The 20,846-nt window shown below is 43.6% G+C and overlaps 1 protein-coding gene across 1 annotated transcript in view; it reads right to left on the reverse strand.

Moving 5' to 3' along the window:
* The window catches only part of UVRAG (UV radiation resistance associated), a 120,524-nt gene extending 100,806 nt beyond the window's left edge, over window positions 1–19,718 (reverse strand). Inside the window, exons 1-2 of the mRNA XM_089513015.1 lie at window positions 19,614–19,718; window positions 7,868–7,985 (exon numbers count right to left, since the gene is read on the reverse strand). Coding sequence (XP_089369141.1) covers window positions 7,868–7,985; window positions 19,614–19,718 — 223 coding nt within the window. The remainder of the gene's footprint in view (window positions 1–7,867; window positions 7,986–19,613) is intronic.
* Window positions 19,719–20,846: the final 1,128 nt, after the last annotated feature.

The following is a 20,846-nucleotide window of genomic DNA, read 5'->3' on the forward strand; positions in this document are numbered from 1 at the left end:
TGTTCTTCTTAAGACATCAAGACCTATCTACCTATCTACTCAGTTCTGTGATATGACAGGGCAATAAAGGCAAGGCTTATACACAAAACACACATTCTCATTCTCTCTCTCTCTCTCTCTCTCTCTCTCTCTCTCTCTCTCTCTCACACACACACACACACACACAGACACACAGTGTGTATTAAAACAGCAGTATTATGTTTATTTTAAATCTACTGAATTGCAAGCTTTAAAGCCACTACTGAACAATTGCTTGGCTTTAGATCGAAAAGGAGGGTGGTGCTCCAAACAAAGTTGAACCAGTTCAGCTGGCTTTCAGTTAACAACTAAACTTCCTCAGCCACAAGGAACCAAAAGCAAAGGTGGGAAAAGTGAGGTGCTGGGGCCACATCTGACTCGAGGCTTTTTTGTGGCTCTCTACCCTTTCAGACTCCTTGAACTGTCCCTTCATGGGAGGCCCAAAAAGAATGAATTGCTTGTCCTGTATTCCTGCAGGAATAGCAGTTCGCCTTTAAAATAAGATAAACCCTGCACTTATTTAAGAAAAGAAACAGAAAAGTCCTGTTTTTCAAAAACAAAAGTGGGGTTCTGGCCAGTTCCAGTCTACAGGAGAAATCAGGTGAATGCAACGGTCAAGAGTGCCTGTTATCAAGGTCCTGGAACGGGGTGACCTTGAAATGGTAGTACATGCACTGGTAACCTCAAGACTTGATTTTCGCAATGCGCTCTACATGGGGCTACCCTTGTGCCTAGTCCGGAAACTTCAACTGGTACAGAACATGGCAGCCAGACTGATAACAGGAACAACTAGGAATGACCATATTACACCAATATTGAAATCAGTCCACTGGCTGCCTATTAGTTTCCGGGCACAGTACAAGGTGCTTGTCATTACCTTTAAAGCCCTCCATGGCTTGTGCCCAACCTACTTAAAGGATCGCCTCTTTCCATATAATCTGCCCCGTACCCTCAGATCCCCTGGGAACAGTTTGACAGTGACCTCCCAGAGGACTTTTTCCGCGATCGCTCCCACTTTATGGAATGGCCTGCTGGACGAGATCCGTCAAATTACCAACCTAGAGAGCTTCAAGAAAGCTATCAAGACGGATCTCTTCCAGCAGGCCTTCCCGGAAGAGAACCCAGCCATGTAAAGATCCCCCCACAGACATATATAAGTGAAGACTCTGCCCACCGTTATTCTATTATTGTATTATTGTTTTTAGATTTTACTGTCTGTAATTTTAATGGATAGAATTGTCTAATCCTTTTTTAAGGGGTGTATGTGGAAATTGTATATACAGCGTGCCCGCATTATACGCGGGCGTGCTTTACGTGGTCTTGAGCATATGTGTATGCAAGGGGCGCCCGTTTCCAATGGGGCTCGAGCATAGGCAGAAATTGCTTTACGCGGCGGGGTCCAGAACGGATTCCCCGCGTAAGGCAAGGGCGGACTGTATTGTATTTTTTAAAGGTTGTATGCCGCTTTGATTGTGGTAACAAAAAGCGGGATATAAATTACAATTTTATTTTTATACTGTATTATTTTATTTTATTTTATCTACACCTCTTCTCCCAATTTTTGGCCATCTATGCAGAAACTGGAAGATTACAGGAATGGAAAGAGGCCCCACAAACACACCTCAGGTGTACTGCTCCTGAATTTAAGCCTTAACATTTCTTGTTTCTCCAATTACAAAAAAGGAAGTTAAGGAGACAAAGACCATTTACCTGGAAGTAAGCCCCAAGGAAATCCACAGGACATACTTTTGATTAGACATGCATGGGATTTCACTAAGTTTTCGATCTGGTGAATGTCAACTCACATCTCTTGGAATGTAATAATTATTTCATGTATCAAGCTTCAGCCTACCAGGGACCACAATGCCCAACAGATAAAAACATCATTTAAATACTGGCTAGAACATGAATTAAAACTATTTTAAAAAAATTTAAACTCCACTATTGGACCATCCAAACGAACCACCCCTAGTTTAAGGCCCAAAGGCATACAAAATACTGTAAGCCCTCCCTTCATCCACCATCTTGAGGGAGAGAGAAGCAGGCTAGCTCCACCAGGCCTGCCTGGAAGAAGACAAGGCCTCCCTTCATCCTCTATCTTGAGGGAGAGAGAGGCAGGCTAGCTCCACCAGGCCTGCCTGGAAGAAGACAAGCCCTCCCTCCGGTCCATCTGCCTTGGTCCAGGCCTCAGAGGGAGAGAAGAACTGCTGGACCTGATCTCTTCCCGCCCTCACCATTCCCTTCTCCTTTTGTGTCGTGTCTTTCAGATTGTAAGCCTGAGGGCAGGGAACCGTCTATTATCCCCTCTGTTGTAAACCGCTCAGATTCCCAGTGATTGGGCAGTATATAAATAAATCCTATTATTATTATTATTATTATTATTATTACAGTCTTAGTTATCAGAAATTCAAGAGGGATGAAGCTAACCTGACTTCCGTTGGGATTGTGTTCCACAGCATCGGTGCCACTACAAAGAAAGCCATGTCACACGTACTACCAACCTAGCCTTGCGGGGTGGTAAAATCTAGAGATTTCAAGATTTGGGCCAGGGTCAAAGGGTAAGAGACAGTCTATCAGATATCTCACCACCAAGCCATTCAGGGCTCTGAAAGTCAGAAGCAATGCCTTGTATCGAGTTTGTGAGCAAACTGAAAGCTGATGCAGTTGGTGCAAGATGCAAGGTCTATAAAGCATTGATACAACAACTGTCTGGTTACCAAATTTTGCACTAGCTGTAATTTCCAAACATTTGCCCCTGAGAGTCCACAGAGTGCATGGCAGAAGTCTGTCTGGAATGTAATGAAGATGTGAACGATGGTGGCCAGACCTGTCCTCCCCAAGAAAGTGTGCAGTTGGCAAACCAACTGAAACAGGGAAGACATTCTTGCCGCCACATTCACCTGGTCTTATAGCACTATGTCAGGTCCAGCCAGACACCCACATCCAAGTTGTGAACCTGATTTTTTACAGGGTACAGAATTCCACGCAGAACAAGTTGTAAATCCAATGCCTGGTCAGATTTCACAGCAAATAACAGAACTTCTGTCTTGTCTGCGTTAGGCCTCAACTTTCCTCACCCAGATGCAATTCTACACTGCATCCGAGGAACAATTCACGATTTCAAAACTGACATTAGTTTCAGAAGAGAGATAGATTTGAGTAATATTGGTATCCTGATGATTAAATCCAAAAATGTTATATGCACAGGCCCAGAAGCAAAACAATTAAGAGCCCTGATGGAACAGTGGTTAAATGCCTGTACTGCAGCCACTCATTCACAAACCATAAGGTTGCGATTTCAATACCAACGAAGGGCTCAAGTCTGAATCAGGCTTGCATCCTTCTGAGGTTGCTAAAACGAGTACCCAGATTGTTGGGGGCAATTAGCTTACACTTTGTAAACCGTTTATGGAGTGCTTAAGTGCACTGATAAGCAGTATAGAAATGTACTTGCTATTGCTATTGCTATAGATTAATTTGATCCCACTGTCCTATATGGCCAAGAGTATTTCCTAAGCCTTTTGGGGGGGGGACGGGACACTACTGTCTATTTTGCCATATTTTAAAATGTTTGGGACCTCTTCAACTCTTTCACTTCTATAAAGGTCTCCATCAGTTTATACTGAACTTTTTTCAAACCAGCAATCAATTTACCTTCCTGTTCTAGTCGCTTCCTGTTTTAAATAAAGATCTATATGAGCCCAGAAGCCTAAAAATTGTGTGTGCGAGTGTGTGTTGTGTGCCTTCAGGCAATCCAAACCACTTCAGAGGTGGTTTGCCATGGCCTTCCTAGAGGGTTTCCTGAGAGCATGTGACTTGCCCAAGGTCACCCAGTGGGTTTCCTGGCTGAGCTGGGAATTGAACCCTGGTCTCCAGAATCATGGTCCAAGACTCAAAACCACTACACCACGCTGAATGATGAGGGAAGTCAAATGCAAGAATAAAAGGCAGAATAGCTTATAACCATGGAACCATTTCGAGACCATTTTTGGGGCCACTTTTGGGATCATCCACCCCCCCCCCGACACCTAATATCAGGGTTTGGGAAGGCATGGGACCCTTAGGGGCTGCAAAAATACTGTTTTTGTGTTGATATAAAAGTGTGTCATGCTCAGTACCAAATGAGGGCATGACACACTTTGCCAAGGAGACAAAGGATAAATGATCCGAATGACGGCAACAGAAGAAGGTGTTGTAACTCATTCAGTCAACAACATGGTTATGTGACCCTTTCAAGAGGAGTGGATGCCAGTGCAGCACAAACCTCCAACAAGGATCAACTAACTTTGATAAAGCTGCATTTCTGAGGTGCTGTGGGAAAAAAGCCATTTCTCTCATCCTAAACAAAGATTGTCCAAGAAGTACTCGCTGCACATCCAGACAAACAGCTTGGATACCTACATTACCTATGCATACAGTTTTAAACTCTGATCTTTTGATTATTCAGTTTGAGACCTGGTGGAAAAACAACATCTAGTGTCCACAATTCTGAACATATCTAGGAATGGCCAAGAATGCAGGCACTGGGGTCATATTCCATGTCCTTAACTGTTGTCCAAAGCTTAATTACTATGGAGATAAGCATCTTAGAAAAATATTAAGATAGATTGTGCAGAGTCTTTTGTGCAGAGTCTGGCGATAGGTCGAGGGCAGAGGGGCGGTAAGGCATAAATTCCTGGCATTTGCAACATCAGGAAAAGCCTGTTACTGGAGTCTACAAAAAAGGGATGAACTTTCATCCACTTAAGAGAATACAAAACCAGACAGAAGGTGACACTGTGAGAGTTCAAGGAAGATCAAGGCGTAAGAGTGCTCTGGATCAGTAAAATGCATTGCAGATTACAGAATTCAGTAATCAGAGCAAAATCTTTGAAATGTTAGATTGAAAAATGGAGGTTTCTGAGCTTTGGTTATAGAGGAACATATAAAAAATTATTACAACATGGCATGGTGTCATGGTTCCAACTCAGCCATAGAAACCCACTGGGTGACCTTGGGCGAGTCACACTCTCTCAGCCTCAGGGGAAGGCTAAAGGAAACTCCCTTTGAACAAATCTTCCCAGGAAAACCCTGTCGTAAGTCAGAAACAGTTTGAAGGTACACAACAACAAAACAATCCCACATGCTATCATGAAATTTCAAGGCAGTATACAATCTTCCCATCTCAGAAGAAAGTCAGGATATATATTCTTAAACAATTTAAGTACATTCACCCCTCCTAATGCACGGATCTGAGATCCGCACCCTTGAAAATACACAGAGGGGCAACCTTCACTATTTGCAATGGCGCACGTGCCCATGCCACGCGCAGAGGGGCGTGCTCCATTCAAGCCTATGGGGCTTGAATAAGCACGAGCCTCTGTTTTCACTGGGGGGGGGGGTCCAGAACGGATCCCCCATGAAAATGGAGGGCCAACTGTAATTTAAAACTGTTCCAAATTTTATCTAAAAAAAGAATTTAAAGCATAGTAAACCTATTAAAATTCACTAATAAGAGTAAAACCAAAAAAGGATCCTTATGGTATGGTGAAGACATTGATATTATCTGGTGCCACTCTTCTTCATTCTGTAGAACTACAAGAATTATCTCCTCCTACAGCTGGAACAGCAACAAAGGTGACTCTGAGGCCAATTTACTGCCCCGAGATTTTCTAGAGGCCACACAGACTGTCAAGAAAATCCTCCACAACAACAGAAAACAAATAAATCCAGAAGTGAATGGAAGGGTGCTGTTGGAGATTTGCAGGAGGAATAAGTCACCTTTTTTGTTTGTCAGAAGAAGGGCAGTCCAGGGAGTCTGAAGAGGTCAAGGGCCACACAAACAGCTTTGAGGAGGGACATGTTTTGCCAATCCCCAACTACAATCTTAACTGCTACTCATGCTTTCACATTTGCAGGATCAGGTTTGTTGTTGTTAACTACCCTCGAGCAGATCTCGACTCATGGCGAGCCTGTGGATGAGACACCTTCAAGACTCCCTATCCCCATTATCCTTCTAAGTTCTTGCAGATTCATACTTGTGACCTCCTTAACTGAATCTATCCATCTCGCATGTGGTCTTCTTTTCTTTCTACTTCCCTCCACCTTTCCTAGCATTATTGTCTTTTCTAATGATTCACGCCTTCTCATGATGTGGACCAAGTATGACAGTCTCAGTTTAGTCACCTTTGCCTCCAGAGAAAATTTAGGCTTGACCTGTTCTAAGACCCATTTATTTGTTCTTTTTGCTGTTCACGGTATCCTTTGGCACTACATCTCAAATGAATTTATTCTCTTTTTGTCCATTTTCATAACTGTCCAGCTCTCGCATCCATACATGGTAATGGGGAATAAAATTGCTTCTAGGATTCTAACTTTCATGCTTAGGCACTTTACAGAGCGCCCAAAAAGGGCACTCTGCCGGCGCCCGTGTTTGCTGTGAGAGGGAGCCGCAGCAGACAAACCGCATGGCTCCCCCGCGCAGCAAAAAGAACCCGCAAAAAGGGGGTTCTTCGTGCAGTGCAGTTGTAATGCTGCAAGGCGCCAATGGCGCACGTGTGGCATCACAACCGTGCCACAACATACGGACACTAAGCATCCATCACGTCAAAATGGTGGTGCCCATGTGTATAGGGTGCCGCCATTTTGACGTCCCCAGTACGTACTGGGGGTGAGGCCTGATTGGACCCTGTGTCCTCGGCTGACCCCTAGTACATACTGGGGGCGGAGCAAAGGCCCGTCTGTAACGGGCCTTAGTTATATATCTTTGCTCTTTAGGAGCTTTTCTAGTTCTTCCATAGTTGCCCTCCCCATTCTCAGTCTTCTTCCCATTTCTGGACTGTAGTCCCTGTTCTGATCAATGTTTGATCCAAGGTATAGGAACTCCTTTACTATTTCTATATCTTCATTGTCTGGGTTGAACTTGTGAAGAACCTCCATGGTCATTTTTTTTCTTTATGTTCAACAGTAAGCCTGCCTACTCTCAGGTAGCAGTACCTAATTTACACCAAAAATGCCAAGCTCAGATTGTAGCTCTTTCAAATAACACAAATGAAGATCCTTTCAGAAATCTGATTTACTGGCACAATTTAAATGTGGTTTTGTGGTAGTAGTAGACCTTATTTTAAAAACATATGGCTGGAATCTTGTTGGTTAGTCCCAACTATAGTAGACCCATTCAATCAATAGCTGAATGGCGAGACAAACACATTCAGCTGATTCCAATTGATTCAATGGCTCTCTTCCAAGCAACATTAAAAATAGTGTATTTCTTCTTATAATGCACAGTCAAGCATCCCAAACTATACGCATGTAAGAAAAGCAATACTACATATGGGCAGAATAGTCTTCCTCCTCCTGCCCCAGACTAGACTGTTTAAGATGTAAATTTATACATCACTTCTGCCACAAAGTATCCAACGGCCAGAAATTATTCCATCAGAATTGGACACTACAGCTGCCACAAATAATAAAACCAGTAATATCTGCTTTCAAGTTAAAATTTTGTCACCACCTGTATTGGAGAGATAAAGCTATTATCTCACGAAGTATCATACAGCAGAACAGAAAATTACATGTAAATCCTGTTAAGACAAGGGCTGCATCCGCACTGCAGAAATAATCCAAGTTGACACTGCTTTAAAGGCCATGGCTCAATACGATGGAATTCTGGGAATTGTAGTTTGTTGTGGCACCAAAACTCTCTGACAGAGACGGTTAAATGTCTCACAACACTACAGTTCCCAGAATTCCATAGCATTGAGCCATGGTGTCAACCTGGATTATTTCTGTAGTGTGGATGCAGCCAAGATGAACCTTAAGGGATCAGAAAGGGGGGGAGGGGGAAAAGTGGCAATAAGGCTCTGTGTACCTTTACATATCTTTGCATCATCACATAAATGAAGGGTGAAGTAGGTATCCAAGAGACAAAAACCATTCCTATTGACAATGTTCCGTGCTGCAATGTTCCGCAGGTGACGAAGACGCCGCTGCAAAGAAAACCAAAAGTCAAAGAATTTTAAAAGGACAGAACTAACCACAGTAACCTCTTTCTGTGATAATGACAACTTTGCAGAACTACGTAACAGGACTTTCTTACATAATTACTACAATATGTTGAAAACTGTATTTTCATCAAACCATACTTTCATCATCCAAGCTTCAGCCTTGACATGATTCATTCACAAACTCATTTCATCATTACTTACCTTTTAAAAGCTAGTATTCCCTTAGTACAGTACATAGCATTCTCTTAATTGATAGGGACTTTATCAAGAATCAACTAGCTAATCTAAAAGAGTTCAGATCTGCAGGGCCAGATGAAATGGATTCTAGAGTATTGAGGGAACTTGCTTATGTACTTTCTGAACCCTTTGCCATCATTTCTGAGAAATCTTGGAGAACAGGTGAGGTGCCAAAGGACTGGAGAAGGTCAAACAGTGTTTTCTCTTGAGAAAAAAACAACAAAGATCATCCAAGAAACTACAGACCAAGTCAGCCTGACCTCAATACTTGGAAAAATTCTTCTTCTTCTTGGCTTTACTTCGTGAATGAAGATTCAGGAAGGACCCATCCATGCTTTCTACAAGAGCGTTGATGATGTTGGATGTATCCTTTGAGCTTGTGCAATGGATTTTTCTGGTGCAGCGCAGCATGCACAGAACTGGCCTCACCCTTTAAATCAGAGGTTTGTCTGCTGAGGCCTTGACAAGCATGGATGGTGGCAGCGAGGTCCTCGGGTCGTAGGTTTGATTAGTTTCCTTCTCTTAGATGGTTGACCTTACAGGGTTAGACGAGCACCATCTGCCCGGGGTTGCGATTAGAGTTTTCCTTCTCCTAGGATAGTTGCCATAAGGCTAGAGAGCCCATCCTGCCCTTTGGCGCTCTTGGTCAGACCCTTCGGTTGTGAACTGTCTGGCATGGGAGGCCCTGCCGGTGGCTATTATACCACCGCCAGCATAGCTCACGACATCATTAGGGTACGCAAGCCTCTCCCCCACACAGTCAGAGCATAGCTGGAGGGGAATAGGAGGTCGGAAGATGACAGTTAAGGAGGGAGGAGCCTCTTTCTTCAAGCTATTCCTGGTGGAGCTGGGCCTGCCTGATCACTCCCTCTCAGGCCAGAAGATGACAGTTAAGGAAGGAGGAGTCTCTTCCTTCAGGCTATTCCTGGTGGAGCTGGGCCTGCTTGATCACTCCCTCAGGCCGGAAGATGACAGTTAAGGAGGGAGGAGCCTCTTCCTTCAGGCTAGCCCTGAAAAATACTAGAATGGTTTATACAGGAATCTCTATCTTGATGAAAATGCAGTCGGTGCTCAGGAGGAGCCAAGATGGATTTCTCAAGAACAAATCCAGCCAAACTAATCTTATTCTAACTATTATAAGTCTATGAAACTTATTCCTGTTTGCTTAGAGTACTCCAATATTATGTGACAAAACAGAATAAAGGAACTAAAGACTCTAATACAGGCCTGCACAACTTGGCCATAGGTAGGGACCAAAATTAAAATAGGCTAAACTCTTAGTGGGTTTGGACTCAATGGCCCTTGGGGTCTCTTCCAAATTTATCATTCTATGTGCCACAGATAGATTTAAATTAAATATTTATTAATTAATAATATTAATGAGAATTAATTAATATTAATTCCATCCTCCTCCTCTGCCCAGCCCTCTCCTCAGGAGAAAGCCAAGCAGTGAAAGATCCTTGTTGTCCTCCTCAGCCCAGACCTCTCCTTGGGAGAAGGCCAAGCCTTGAGGGGCAAATGCTTGCCCCTCTTCCTCCTCCACCATCTGGACTTCTCAGGAGAAAGCCAGGGGGAGGAGGAGCTTGGTGGGGCAAGTGTTTGCCTGTCCTCCTCCTCCATCCATCCTTCTCCTTGGGAGAAAGCCGAGCAGCAGAGGAGCTTTGCAGGGCAGCGTTCACCCATTCTCCTCCACCGCCCAGCTTTCTCCTCAAGAAAAAGTTGGGCAGTGGAGGAGCCTTGCAAGGCAAGCATTTGCCTGTCCTCCTACTCCCCTGCCTGTCCTTCTCCTAGGGAGAAATCCAGGCAGTGGAGGACCCTTGAAGTTGTTCTACATCCTCATGGGCCACCTGAAATCCTTTGGTGGACCAAATGCAACCCCCGGGACATATGTTGTGCAGGCTGCTCCAATAGGTTACGCTGAAAAATTTAATTTATTAGCTGAACCATCATCCTGTAATACTTAATTCACTTTTTACATATCCACAAGTGAAGAATCATCATCTCCTGTTCCTGCGTGTGTGTGTGCACGTATGCGTACCTTCAAATCACCTTTTGACTTATGCTGAGCCAACAAATCACAGGACATTCTCAGGCAAGGAATACTCAGAGGTGGTTTGCCATTAACTTCCTATGAAATATAGCACTTTATTATTCCTTAGTGGTCCCTCTTTCAAACATTAACCACCCCTGACACTGCTTAGCTTCCAAGATCAGACTGGATCTGGTGCTTTCAGGGTACATATCCAGTATTTCTCACCCCATTTGCCTGTTTTGTTCATTTTCCAACTTGTCGTACTTTTCTCTTTGTAAAAATAAAACCGATTTGGAAATAAGGAGGCTACCTTACCTACGCTTTTCTCTTCTACTAGTTCACATACCATACATGTTTAATGATGTAAATATGTTTCTTGATATTTACCAATTTCTTTCTTTTCCCATAAGATGGTAATCTACTAAGTATTCTTCAAACAACCATATAAATTAACTTTCTTCTCATCAGTACAGATACTCTGGGGAAATACTTGTTATTTTTTTTCTGCCAGTCTCTAGCTGACATTTGACCTATCTTTATCACATTAATTTCTGGTCTACCAGTTTGTTTCTACATCCATTCCAAACTCATAGACTATACGCCTTTACTGATATAACTTCCATAGGAAAGAGTATACAGTCATCCCTCCATATTTGCGGCTTTGATATTTGCGGATTTGATTATTCACAGATTTCATTAATATGTTCTCCAGTGCAACTCTGTGGTCAACTTTAACTAAAAGTTGCACTGAAAGACCATTTGTAGCTACTCTAGTGCCATTCTATGGTCAGTGTATGTTGGACATTGACCACAGAGCTGCACTGGAGGACCTAGAGATTCCTAGAGAGGTGTCCTCTCAGGTAAAAACAGTGTTTTTGTTATTTGCAGTTTTTCCATATTCACGGGGGTCTTGTTCCCCTAACTCTAGCGAATATGGAGGGACAACTGTATATTTTCTTCAGTGCTTTCCCGATTCAATAAAAACAAATAAGAACTGGGTACTTTTATGATTGATTTGTTGTTGTTGTGTGATTTCAAGATGTTTCTGACTTATGCCATCCTAAAGTGAACCTATCACAGGGATTTTTGGGGGCAAGATTTGTTGGGGAGGAGAGAGAGAAGTCCCTTTGCCTTCCTCTGAGGCTGAGAGTGTGTGATATTGCCTTTCCACAGCTGAGCAGGGATTCAACCCACGGCCTCTCAAATCACAGCCCAGCACTCAAACCACTAAACCACACTGGCTCTGTAATAGGAATATGAACTCTTAAATAAGTTCAGAGAGTGGTTCATCCAGTTTAACAGACACTAAATTCCTAGAAGATATTAACTTGGGTGGGGGGGGGGGGATTGCCCTAAATCCTCTGTATCTGTGAATACAGAAGTGCCATAGTCTAACACTGATTAGCAAGATTCCTAGTTAAAATAGCAATTTACAAAAATAGGCAGGAATCATTTAATTAACAGAATTGCAAGGAAGGCCAAGCATTAAGCATCAGGCCTCATGTAATGGTTTTTAATAAGGGCAGTACTCCCAGAGAATCTACAATCAATATAGAAAAAGGAGTTCTACCACTGGACAGTTACCAATCCTGTAAGATATGCATCTAGCACTGCAACACAAGGCAATTAATCAGAAACTGCTGAACCTGAGAATGTGAATCAAGATTGTTCATGGCAAACACACACTAAACAGTGACATCATGCTGTGACATCCTGCTCTTATTTTGCAGTCACACACTTCATTGGGACTGATGCTCATGCATATATACACACGCTGCACACAAATCATTATTACTTGCCATGTTAGTACCAAAACAACAACATGCCAATTATTGGGGTGGTACTCTCAGACCCAAGGCACTCAACCTGCGTCACTCACCGAATACATGGCCACTGGCACATCTTATATGTCAGCAGTAAAAATGGAGCAAACTCAGGAGTAGAATCACTGATAGAGCCAATATATCCATTCTCTTTGGATACAAGACCTCTGCTGCCTGGGGTATTACAGAGCAAGAAGGAGCCGTTAATCCCTTTTATCACCAGTACTTTCTAAAGTCCTTCCTTGCCCTCAATTATTTTGTTCTTTTCCAGAGGGAGGAAAAGTACTAATGGACCACATACATACCTGAAGTCAGAGCTATCACCTGAAAGCTGCCATATAAACTGAGGAGCAAAACATGGAGAGGAACTGTGATGTCCCTCTTGCTTATTTGCCTGGCACTCATTGGCCCAAACCTGGATGCACTCAACTGGTGACCTACAAATGATGGGAACCCCATTTCTTATCTATTACAGTGCTGACACTGAAAGGCTAGTCTCCTTTCCTGCTTTCTTCCCACCCTTCATGCCCAAATACTTCTAGCCTCTCCTCAAGAGACCATACTTCCTCAAGCCACTTCCTGAATAATCCTGGCCTATCTTTGAACCTTCTTATGTCAAATAAGTTTTCAAGAGTAGCAGCAGTGGTGCTAAATCACTGCTTGATTCCTAGAGATTCAATTAAAAAACCTTGTAATTCCATGAATAGGCTTCCAGGAACAACGCAAGCTTACAAAAAGCAGCACTTTTACAGAAGCTTGTCAACTATCCTCTTCTTGTAGAGATATGTGCCTTAAAAGGTCAATTGTTTCCCCCAAGCATTTCCTCTATATTATACAAAATATAACAAAGTCACCCTCTGGCAAGCTACAACGGCCCAAAGAATTCGGACAAAGCGCTTTGCATGCGGCCTCAATAAAACACAATGTTTTGGCGTCTGTAAGATGCACAGCCTTTCAGTACACTGCTGGGTTTTTCAACTGTAGAGTCTTTAAACACAAAAATAGCTTAAAACACAGATCTGGTGTTTGACATCCAGCTTTTGAAGTTACAACTTGCAAGTAAGCTTGACCACCAGCACCACCTGTTTCAGCGCTCCCTTTAAAAAAGGGCAGTGTTGAGGAAACAAAACGGGAACCAGCAAAAACAGGTCCCTCTTCTCTCAGTAGCACGCTCTGATCCATATCTCCAAGCCCTCCTCCACGCTGCTTCTTAGGGTCACCAGAGGTCTCATGTATTTATAACCGTAATCAGACAATTCTACTTCATGATTCTAGCTCCTTCTCATGCCTTTAAATAATACCAAACTCTTTGGCAATAACTTTGTAAAAGCAGCAAGATTATACCACCCAGTTCTGCCACTTAATCTTGCACAATTGAGAAACTTATTTCCTGGAATTCGGACAAATGGCTAGACAAGACTGGTAGACGACACGTTCCTTTTAAAAAAATTATAGTTGTTTCCGTGCTTTTAACATTCTAGCTGAAATTTCCTGGTGGCTTTATAGACATAAGGAAGAATCTGCACATTAAGAAAAGATACATGTCCATTGTTAGCTCTTAGAAATACACCACATTTTCATTAATACTTTCTAGCCTCTCGTGGCAGCAGCTTCTATTAGTTATTGTCCCTCTGTCACCCCACTTGCACTGTCCCATCATCTGTCTCTTGTCTCCTAACCTGCAGCTTGAACCTATCAGCCTTTGCACAAGGATGATCTTTTACAGTATAAGAACAGGCATTAGACCCCTATGAACAGCCCTAGCTAAGCTAGGCCAAAAGCAGAAGCCTCATGTGAATGACCTGGTGATCGCTGCTGTTTACAGAGTGTCATCTAGCACAGAAGGTCTCGATCACAGAGGTTTGGTATACACCTTCAAGTTCATTCCAATTTATGGTGACCCTAAGGCAATGGTTTCCAACCTTTGGTCTTCCATTTGTTTTGGACTTCAGCTCCCAGAAGCTTCAGCCAATTTGGCTAACAATTTGGGAGCTGAAGATGAAATCATCGGGAAGACTAAAGGTTGGGAACCACTGCCTTAAGGGGAACCGAACCTATCATGGGGTTTTCTTGGCAAGATTTGATCAGAGGGGGTTTACCCTTTCTCCAAGACTGAGAGAGTGCAACTTGCCCAAGGTCACCCAATGGGTTTCCATGGTCCCAATAAGGGACTCAGACACTGATATTGCAGAGGCCAAGTCCAACATCCAAGCCCTATACCTCAATAGAAAACAAAAATGACCAAAGACACAAAGGCAGATCTACAGCTGAACATTAAAAAAACAAAAATAGCAAGATGATTTACACAACTTTAAATGATGACACTGAATCATAAAACCATAGAGATGGAAGATACCACAAGGGCCATCCAGTCCAACCCCCTGCCAGGAAAAGAGATTCCACCTGAACATTAGGAGGAACTTCCTGACAGTAAGGGCTGTTCGACAATGGAATGCACTCCCTCGGAGGGTGATAGAGTCTCCTTCCTTGGAGGTCTTTAAACAGAGGCTGGATGGCCATCTGTCAGGGATGCTTTGATTTGGATTTCCTGCATGGCAGGGGGTTGGACTGGATGGCCCTTGTGGTCTCTTCCAACTCTACAATTCTATGATTCTATGAAGGAACTCTTAATCAAAGCATACCATGGCCAGCCAGCCTCTGTTTAAAGACCTCCACTGAAATAGTTTAAGATTTCCCATGCCTTGTTTCGGTCATTAATCAGAATGGGACTATAATGAAGAAATCAGAAGACTAGGACTTGGAAGTTCAGCTACAAAGGGACAAGATCCTGAAGTGTAAAGATATATCAATGAACACTAAAGTTAGGAGCATCCATGCCACTGTATTTTCCATTTCTAATGAATGAGTGTGAAAGATGATAGGAAGAAAATCAACTCATTTGAAGTGTGGTGCTGGAGATGAGTTCTATGTATAACATGAGCTGCTGAAGACCAAAATGGAACCTAGAGCAATTCAAACCTGATGTCTCCCTAGAAGCCAAGATAACAAAACTGACACTGTTGCACTTTGGACATATGAGAGGAAGTCAGGACTCCCTAGAAGAGACAATCCTGCTTGGCAAGGTAGATTGCAGGAAGAAAAGAGGAAGACCATATTCCAGACAGATGGACTCAGTCAAGGAAGCCTTGGCCCTGAGTCTATGGCATTTTACAGGCCGCCCAAAAGGGCGGTCTGCCGCCACCCTTGTTTGCTGTGTGAGGGAGCCGCAGCGGACAAACTGCACAGCTCCTCCGTGCAGCAAAAAGAACCCACAAAAAGCTGGTTCTTCTTGTGGCGCAGTTATGATGCCACAAGGTGCCAATGGCATCCCTGCGGCGTCACAACTGTGTTGTGACGTGCAGAAGCTAAGCGTCCGCCACGTCAAAATGGCGGTACCCATCTGTATAGTGCGCCGCCATTTTGACACCCTTGTTACATGCAAGGGGCAAGGTGCATCAGGAAGCGCCACCCCTCACGCATAACGACGGCACCCAATAGGGCCCGTCTATGAAAGCACCTATAAGACCTGAGCAGAGGGGGTGACTTGGAGGTCTCTCATTCATAGGGTCAAAGTCAAGTTGAAGGTACCATATATACTTGACTATGAGTGTAAGTTGAGGGCAGGTTTGGGGGCCAAAATTATGGATTTTGATATGACCCGTGGATGTCAATATAAGTTATATTGTGAGCCGGCTTGGGTCCCTTTTTGGGAGAAAGGTAGGATAGAAATAAAATATAAATAAACAAACAAACAAATAAATAAATAAAGTTAGGGGCGTGCAATAAAGGATCTAAATGATGAAGCAAAGGAAAACAATGCCAAAGAACCTACAGAATTCCAACAGGCTTAACTGTTCATCCTCATCCTGAAGGATGGATGCATCAATGGTCAGTGCTTCCAGGACAGATGGACCTGTATATAAGTCAACCCAGTTTTTTGGGCCAATTTTCTGACTAAAACTTCTAGACTTATACAGGAGTATATACATTAGTTAACAACAACTACTGAGGCAGGCAAAACCATGTGCAAATTTAGGATGGCTGATACCTGTCAGGGCACTGCGTCCTCTGTTGAGGCTGTAAGACCTTTTAAAACCTCGATCTAACTCAGACTTTTCAGCAGATGAAGGGATCAAACATTAAGTACTTTTCTGGATTCCCAATGTCTCACGGCTACTGGTGCCAAGCACCAGCATACAGTAAGAGCTGCTGTTTTACAAAGCATGTTTTGAAAGAGGAATGGGAAGAAAAGTATCTTTAGTCTGTCAATTAATGAATGTCAGAGGATTGTGCTGAGAGAATCACTTGGCACTGATCACGGAGTTCCTTCAGCATAGATTCAAGCTGAATATCACATCAAAGAGTTTTGTTGAAAGATGCTGGTCTGTGAAGTTACACACGGAACTATATTTAGATAACCCACCAACAGAAGAATTTATCGTTTTGCTTAATCTTCTGTGTCCCTTTCCAAACAATCAGTCACAAGACTAAGAATCCCTCCAATAAATTCATTATCCAGAGAACCAGCAGAAAAGGAGGAGGAGGGGAGAAGAGTCCTAACAAGGAGCAAGGAAACTTCTCATTTCTTACTAAGAAAAATAATGGCAGCCTGTCTTTTCCCCCATTCAAAGACAGATTATCTGACTATCTTATTTTGTCCACATGTTCATCATGCAGCAAACAAGTTGAGGAAACTGAAATAACAGGTATTTTCTAAATACCGTCTTTATTCGTCAGTCCCTCCATTGCTCAAGGAAGTGGTATTTTTGCTTATTACAGAAGCTGCCTGGAGGCAGTGGCACAAGACAGTGGCTGGCACCCTCTTAGGAACTTACCCAGGCATGAATCCAACATACATCTGCAAAAGGATTTCCTTTTTATTTCCTTTCTTTCTTAGTCATTGTGGAGGCCGGACAACAGCAAATCTCCCTCCAATCCCACCCCCAGTGCTAATTTCATGCACCTGGAGAGTGGGGAAGTAGCCGAGTAGTGCCTTGCTGTAGGTACTCCTACAGCTGGAGGCACAGCACTGAACAGAGGAACCATGGGAGGCTCCACTGTATGCTTATGTACTCCATATATGTGATGCACTTTGGTTTAAAACATTCCAAATCCTCAAATATATATATATATATATATATATATATATATATAGCTATAAACTCAAATATACAACAGCTGTTCTATTCTGGAGGAAAGTCAGATATAAGTTTAATAAATAAATACACTCTTGGGATCCTGGAAAAGATGGATTCCATTTTAGCGATCATGAGAAAACAGCTACTTTTGTACTGTCTCCACACAGATATGTAATCCAACCACGCCTAGAACACTATACAGTTGCAGTCACCAATAGTAAAAAGCGTACTGTAGAGGTGGAAGAGGTACAGAAATGGGCAACCAATATAATCAAGAGGCTGAAGCAACTGCCTCCAAAATGGGCTACATCTGCAGTTTTTAGTTTGAAAAACTGCTATGAAGGTGTTTTGTAGGTACGATCGCCCCTCCGTTTTAGCAGGGGATCTGTTTCGGACCCTCCTGTGAAAACAGAAATGGGTGCACATCCCAAGGGATGTGGATTCAAAGTCCGCACAAACGGAGGGACGACTGTATTTACAATATTATATGCAGTGCAGAAAAAGTGGAATGAAGCTCATTCTCCCTCTCTCATAACAGAACTCAGTGCCATAGCATGAAGCAGGGCAGCGGATGCATAAAAAGGGAATAACCATTTGCAGAATTCATTACCAAAAGATAAAGATCTAATCCAGGTAGATTTAAGAGGAGACTAGACAGAGGAGATCTCTGATTAGCTACTAGTTACAGCTTCCAGGATCAGCGGGAAATACCTTTGCAAAAGTGATGTGGGGTAATATAGGGGAGATGGCTCCTTGACTTATGCTCTTTGGACTTTCTATTAGGGCATTTGGGTGGCCATTCTGGGAACTGGACACTGAGGGAAGGAGACTGGCCACCTGGTCTGAGCAAACAGGGTTCCCCTTACGTTAAGAGGTGATATGATAGCCCTGTTTAAATACTTGAAGGGATATCATATTGAGGAGGGAGCAAGCTTGTTTTCTGCTGCTCCAGAGACTAGGATCTTGGGCAATGGATGCAAGCTACAGGAAAAGAAATTCCACCTAAACATTAGGAGGAACTTCCTGAGAGCAAGGGCTGTTCGACAGTGGAACACACTCCCTCTCAGATTTCGGTGGAGTCTCCTTCCTTGGAGGTCTTTCAGTTGAGGCTGCTTTGATGGAGAGTTCCTGCATGGCAGAATGGGGTTGGACTGGATGGCCCTTGTGATATCTTCTAACTCTATGATTCTAGTACCCCCATATTAAAGTATTCATCCTGTGACAATCTTTACAACAGCCCTGTACCTCTTTATTATTCTTGCTGGCATGCCTTCAAGTAGTTTCCAGCTTGTGGCAACCCCTAAACCTATCAGAGCTTTCTTGGCACATTTCTTCAGAGGGGGTTTGCCCCTGCTATCCTGAGGCTGAGAGAGTATGGCTCACCCAAGATGGCCCAGCCGGTTCCCATGGCCGAACTGGGAATAAACCCTGGCTCCCAGAGTCCTGCTCCAAGGTTCACACCAGACACGACGCGGGCCCTCACACTTCTTCAGGCGCACCATGCTCCATGAAAGTAGTATACTGCATTAAGTGTTTTGATTTCAGGGAAGGGAGGGTTTAATAGATTTATAAAAATATGTAGAAAACAATGTAAAGTACGGAATTAACATAATGGACAATGAATCAAATAATGTGATTGTATATAGTTATTATTATTATTATTATTATTATTATTATCTTTTATTTATAAAGCGCTGTAAATTTACAAAGCACTGTACATACAATCTTTTAGAGCAGGGAACTGTCTGACTAAAAGACTGTATGTACAGCGCTGTGTAAATAAAAGATAATAATAATAATAATAACTATATACAATCACATTATTTGATTCATTGTCCATTATGTTAATTCCGTACTTTACATTGTTTTCTACATATTTTTACACATATTTTTATATAGTTACACATGTTGTCACTTTATAATGAATTTACTTTCGTTAAAAGATATAATAATCTATGTAATATTATATACAATAATCTATACAACTATAGTTACTGGTATATATATAAAACAAGATATTATATTTGTATTATATGTTATATATATGTAACATAATATATAAAATTTATATAACATTATATATAACATACGATATATAATGCTACACACACATATATAGACTATATATGATATGATACATGTATATAACATATAATAATAACAATATACATAATATTATACATATATCACGTGCTACATAATGATAGATATGAATATACTGTAGAATGAGATTATACATAGCATGATGGATAATAGCATCCCAACCCAAAGTCCAAAGGCCACCAGCCGCGGGGCATTCTGGGAGCGCTGCCCTTCCTTTCCCACAATGCCCCGCGCGCTAAGCCTGACAGCAGGGTCCGCCAGACCATGGCCGCCTCACCTGCTGCGAGGGGAGCTCCACATGGAGGGCGCGGGAGGTGGCGCCCGGCGGAGGCAGGGGCGAGGAAGAGGAGGCAGCGGCGGCGGCGGCGGCTGCTTGGCTCATGCCGGAGGGAAACGGGCGACGGTGGCGGGGGCGGCGGCGTCGGAGCGGCCGTGGCGCGTGCGCATTGAGACCCTTCCCTCAGCCGCCGCCGCCGCCGCCGCCGGGCACCGAGCGATGACGTCACCCCAAGCTCCGTCGCTGTTGCTGTGAGGAGCCCAGGCCGCTCTAGCGTTCTCTCAAGGAGCCATGTTGCTTCTGAGAGAGAAAGAGAGGAGGGCACGCCGCTCGCCCATTGGCCCTCGCGAGGCCGAGGGCGGGGCTTCGCTGTAAGGCGGCCGCGTTCCTCACTCGTCAATCGGCACGTCGCTCAAGCAAAGTCCCCGCCCCTTCTCTCTTCTCCCTCCTCCTCTCTCTGTTAGATTTTGCCGACTCTGTTGAGAAGCCCGGCTTGTCAGTCAAGGCGGAGCACGCGCCTCATTGGTTGACACCGTTAGCGATTGGGCTGCAGAGTGAATAGGATAGTAAGGGGAGGCAGAGCTAATGCTTTAAGAAGCCAATAGCGATTGGAAGTGAAAGGAAGGCGGGACTGGAGACGCCGACAGCTATTGGACGGAGTGTTTTTGAAAGGCAGTTGAGCCAAAACCAAAAAGGGTCCAGGGAGGAAGGAACGGCGAAGCGCGTGGCCGTGTTTTGTCACGTGACAACGGAGGCTCCAATGGACCCGCGGGGAAGGGAGGAGGGAGGGAGGGGCTGCTGTCACCATCGCTAGCGCTATTAGTGATGCTGTTTCCCACAATGCATTGCGGCGCAAGCCAAAGGAAGCACCGAACACAAAACATACTGTGGCTTCATTGTTGGACTGGGTCATATCAGTAAAACGCCGGTTGCCTTATTCAATTTCCTGCCAAGGATGCAGAAGGATCCTTGTGGGACTTTTGGCCTCCTGAGCCAGAATGTCCAAGCCACAGTCTCTGATGCCACAATGGACAGATATCAGGGCTGGAGAATGACGAAAGTTGGGAGAACAAAAATCATTTCATTTGCGAATCTGGTGCTGGAAGAATTCTGTGGATGCCATGAGCTGCTTAGAAAAACAGCCGCCACCTCATGAATGGCTCCCAGAGTTCTCTGACTGAGAAGGCCAGATATCTGACAAAAGGGTGAATCCCAGAATTCCATAGTGGTGAG

Source organism: Sceloporus occidentalis, unplaced genomic scaffold (genome assembly GCF_023333645.1).
Source record: "Sceloporus occidentalis isolate IW3139 unplaced genomic scaffold, rSceOcc1.0.p SCAF_2, whole genome shotgun sequence".
NCBI classification, from domain to species: domain Eukaryota; kingdom Metazoa; phylum Chordata; class Lepidosauria; order Squamata; family Phrynosomatidae; genus Sceloporus; species Sceloporus occidentalis.